This window comes from Plasmodium gaboni, chromosome 14 (assembly GCF_001602025.1).
Source record: "Plasmodium gaboni strain SY75 chromosome 14, whole genome shotgun sequence".
NCBI lineage: Eukaryota > Apicomplexa > Aconoidasida > Haemosporida > Plasmodiidae > Plasmodium > Plasmodium gaboni.
The window spans coordinates 172,740-177,920 of record NC_031494.1 but is presented as its reverse complement, the minus strand read 5'-3'; the positions used below and the strand labels follow the sequence as shown (position 1 = coordinate 177,920).

At 19.2% G+C, this 5,181-nt stretch overlaps 1 protein-coding gene across 1 annotated transcript; it reads right to left on the bottom strand.

The window, feature by feature from the left end:
- Nucleotides 1–652: 652 nt before the first annotated feature.
- PGSY75_1406600 (putative ATP-dependent Clp protease) lies at nucleotides 653–4,612 on the bottom strand (the record flags this gene model as incomplete). The annotated part of the gene is made up of 1 exon (XM_018787772.1): nucleotides 653–4,612. The coding sequence occupies one exon, from the start codon at nucleotides 4,610–4,612 to the stop codon at nucleotides 653–655; it is 3,960 nt and encodes a 1,319-aa protein (XP_018639144.1).
- Nucleotides 4,613–5,181: the final 569 nt, after the last annotated feature.

The window sequence follows — 5,181 nt, the reverse complement described above, 5'->3', positions numbered from 1 at the left end:
TAAGATAAAATAAAAATAAAAGAAGGGTTTCATATTATCCCAATTACCATATTTAATAAAATGTACTCATTCTTTTATTTTGTATAATAAATATATTATTATATATCTTTAATATTTTTCAAATTTTTTTTTTAATTATTTTGAAGAGTTTAAAGAAAAATTAATAAATAAATATATTATATATATATATATATATATATATATTGTTATTATTATAAATTATGTATATTTAAAAAAAAAAAAAAAAAAGGGGGAATGACAAATTTTAAATGTTATAACTAAAAAAGGGTATGAAAAAATGAAAACAGAAAATAAAAAAATAAAAAATAAAAATAATATATAATATTTAAAAAATAAAAAAAAAATTGAGAGTTTTTAAGAACACAAATGTGTGTTCTTATAAATAATATGGTATTTTTTAAAAATATTAAAATTGTATTCTATCTTTAAATACGATGTATGACATATTATGACAAAGGTATTTTAAAATTGAAAGTAGCGCATATAATATATATATATATATATATATATATATATATATATATATGTGTTTATTTTTATGTTTATATATTGTTATTTTTTCCTATTGTTTATTATGCGGAATTCTTTATATTGTTCATATAAAGATAAATTTTTTCTTTTTTTCCAAATTTTAAGATGAAAGTTGTTGAACTGGTGCTTTAATTAATTGTACTTTAATTTGTTTATCATTAGTTAATTGTACATATATAGAATCATTAGGTTCATGAATATTTGAAATTAGAAAAGCTGCAATTGGATCTTCTATATATTTATATAAAGCTCTTCTAATAGACCTTGCACCAAAATTCATATCATATATATTATTTTCATCACTACATATATAATTAATAACATTTTTATCAATAACTAAATTAATATTTTTTCTTTTTTTAATTCTTTTTTTTAAATCATCAATCATGTTTTGTAAAATGTTAATAATATCTCTTTTTAAAAATTGACGGAAAATTATTTTTTCATCAATCCTATTTAAAAACTCAGGAAGGAATTTCTTTTTTAATTCTTCTTCAATATCAGGTTTTAATTCATCATACCATTTATTTGTCCTTAATTTTTCTTCAAAAATATCAAAGTGATCATCATTATTATTATTACTATTATTAATATTAGGAGAAGTATTATTATTATTATTATTATTATTATTATATTTTGCATCTGTCGTATGTGTATCACTGATTGGACTTTCATTATTATTTTCGTCATTTTGTTTTGTATGATCTACATATTTTTTGTTTTGTTGATTTTCTATATTTCCATTAGATGTATATACCAATTGTTCTTCGTTCTGTTTGGATTCATTTATATCACTTGCATTTTTCTTCTTTTTTATATAATATTTAAAACCCAGGTTGGAATAATTGTTATTATATAATTTAAAATAATCAGTAATTATATCAGATCCAACATTAGTAGTCATAAAAATGAATGTATTTTTGAATGAGACTTTATTTCCTTTAGAATCTGTTAAAAGACCATTATCTAATATTTGTAATAAGACATGTAATACTTCACTATGTGCTTTTTCTATTTCATCAAAAAGAATTATAGAAAAAGGTTTTTTCTTTACACTTTCAGTTAATTCTCCACCTTCTTTATATCCTACATACCCTGGATAACTACCAAATAATTTACTAACTGAATGTTTATCTATATATTCACTCATATTAATAACTATTAAATTATCTTCATTAAATAGATATTTGGATATAACTTGAGCACATAATGTTTTTCCAACACCTGATGAACCACATAATAGAAGAGTACCAATAGGTTTATTTGGATCCTTTATATTAGTTATAGCTTTAAATAAATATTTTGATAATATATCAATTACTTTTTCTTGACCAATAATAATTTTATTTAATTTTTCTTTTAATTTTAATATTTTTTCTTCTTCTTTTTTATTTTTTTTAATATATGTTATAGATGATTTTTTACTCACAATATTTTCAATAACATCTGAAGTGACATATTTCATATGTACATTTTCAATTAAGTTTCTAGTTTCATCATCATACGTATCATTTTGTAAAGATTCATTATTATTAATTAATAAATTTCCATTTATATCAGTATTAACATTATTATTTTCATCTATATCTTTTTTTATTGTATCATCATAATTAAATTTATGTATATCTTCCTCATTTGATAATTCCGTTTGTTGATTTATTGCATCATTGTTATTATAATAATGATTATTATTATATATGTGTTGCTCCTCATTAGATATATAATAATTATTATTATTATAATTATTATTATTATAATTATTATTTTGTTGGTTGTTCATGTGTATCCTTATTTTATTTAATCGTTCAGTTCTTAATTTTTGTTTCATGAATTTTTCATATTTAATTTTTTGATATACTCCTGCCTCATCTAAAATGTCAATAGCTTTATCTGGAAAATTTGCAGTAGGTAAATAATCTTCAGTTAATGTAACTATAGATTTTAATGAATCATCTGTATAATAAATATTATGATATTTTTCATAATTATATTTAATTTTTTTTAATAATCTATATGTTTCTTTAGATGTAAATGGGTTTATAGTTACACAATTAAAACGTCTTCTCAATGCTTTATCATTTTCTATAAATTTAGAATATTCTTGAAAAGTAGTAGTACCTATACATTGTAAATTATCTGAAGAAAGAAATGGTTTTAATAAATTAGATGCATCTAATGAGCCTTCACCACTTCCTGCACCAACAATAACATGAATTTCATCAATAAAAAGAATATTTTTTTTTTTTTTATTCATATTTGATAAAAGATGTTTCATTTTTTCTTCAAATTCTCCTCGATATTTTGTTCCAGCAACAATATTACCAAGATTCAATTGAAATATCCTACAATTTTTTAAATGATATGGTACATTATCATTTAATATTAAATATGATAAATGTTCTATAATGGCTGTTTTACCAACACCACTTTCTCCAATTAATAAAGGATTCGATTTTTTTTTTCTTCCTAATATTTCTATTATTCTTTTTATTTCTTTTTTCCTACCAAAGAAATGATCATCTCCTTTTTCTTGTGCTTCATGTACCATATCAATTAAACAATCTTTCATAAAAGAAATAGATGAAGGAGAAGAAGCAGATGGATTTAAAAATTTATTATTTGAAGAAAAAGGATGATCCTCATTATATTTATAATCTCTACCATTATTTAGATATTCATTATTTAAACTATTAATAATATGATTTGCTTGTTCATTATTATTTAATCGTTGATTATTATATCCTTTATTTGACATATTATTATTATTATTAAATGGTATATTTCTATTATATGTATTATAATTTGTGTTATTTACATTTGTATCATATATATTATTACCATTATAATTCTTTTCATCATAACTTAATAAAATGCTTTTAAGATCATTAATATTAATATTTAATTCTTCAAGATATTTTAAAAAATCAGAATGTTTTTTTTCTTGTGCAATATTTATAACAGATAATAATATATCAACAATATTTACAAACATTTTTCTTTTTTTTTTTGCTTCTAAAACAGCATTGTGAAGAACCAATTTACAATTGTCTGAAAATTTTATATCAAAGTTAGTGTTACGTAGTATTTCTTGATTCATTTTATTATGAGTACTATTATTATTTATTTTGTCTATATGATTGTATTGTATATTTTTCGATACATTATTTGGAATATTATTTGAAAGATTATCACTATTATTATTTGTGTCTAGATTATTAACGTTTATTCTATTATCATCATCATTATTATTAATATTATTATTATTATCATTATTATTGTTGTTGTTGTTATCTTCTTTTGTAGTATGATTACTACTAGATATATCATTAATTGTATAATCTTTATTATTTATATCATCCAAAGATGAATTATCTTCTTGATTATTTAAATTTTTTAATATATTAATTTTTTCTTCCATATCTTTTAAATGTTTATTTATGAAATCATTTAATAATTTTTCATTTTCATTTAAATTATCATTTTCGTTTTGTTTTCCATTCGTTACTTGATTTTCCTCTTGTTCATTTAAGATATTTTTCATATCCATTTCATTATTTGTTAAGGATATATTTTTTTCTTGTTCATTTATATTATTCTGTACGTTTTCTGACTGCTCATAAATATTATTATCACCATCATTATTATTATTATTATTATTATAACTCTTTGATATTTTATTTATCGCTATGTGGAATTTATCTAAAAAGTTGGTTAATGAGATATTAAAATTCTTTAAAATATTTTGAACTAAATTAGAATCAATCCTAATAATAGCTATAAGAAGATGTTTTAATAATATTTCACTTTCATTGTCATTTTTGGCTACTTCTCTAGCCATAATAAGTGCTTTTATACATTTCTCATCATATTCATCAAATAAAGATACATATAATTTATTATTTCTATTTTGAATCTTTCTATAATGTCTTTTTATATTAATAGTTTTATATTTATTAATAGGATATGTGTTATTTAAAAAACTTGTTTTTTTTTTACTTACATGTATATTTAATATACCATTTAAAATAAGTACAGCAATGAAAATGTATAAAACATTCATTTCCTATTTCTTTAAATTGGTATTTTAATATGGAAAATAACAAAAAAAAAAAAAAAAAAAAATATAACATATATATATATATATATATATATTTTATTTTCCTTGTATATTATGTTCTTTATAAAAATATACTTTTTTTTTTCTTCTTCTGTGTGCATTTACACCAGAATAAAAGTTTTGCTTTCGCTTTCGAACTCTTGACCATTTCAAGTTTATTATATAAACATATTATTATTATATGTATATCTAAATATATAAATATATTCTTATATTTATACTCTTTGGTTGTTAACAATTATATTATGTTTACAAAAACATTATATGATTAATTCTGAATAATCATGTATAACACTTGTATAATAAGTTTATTTCAAATATGTTTATTTCAAATATGTTTATTTCAAATATGTTTATTTCAAATATGTTTATTTCAAATATGTTTATTTTATTTTTTATTTTTTATTTTTATTTTACCCTTCTCGTACTTGTTTATTTTTTTCTTTTATTTTATGTTTCTGTGTTGAAGCCCATTATTAAATGGTACAAAATTTTATGAATTACTTTTTAAG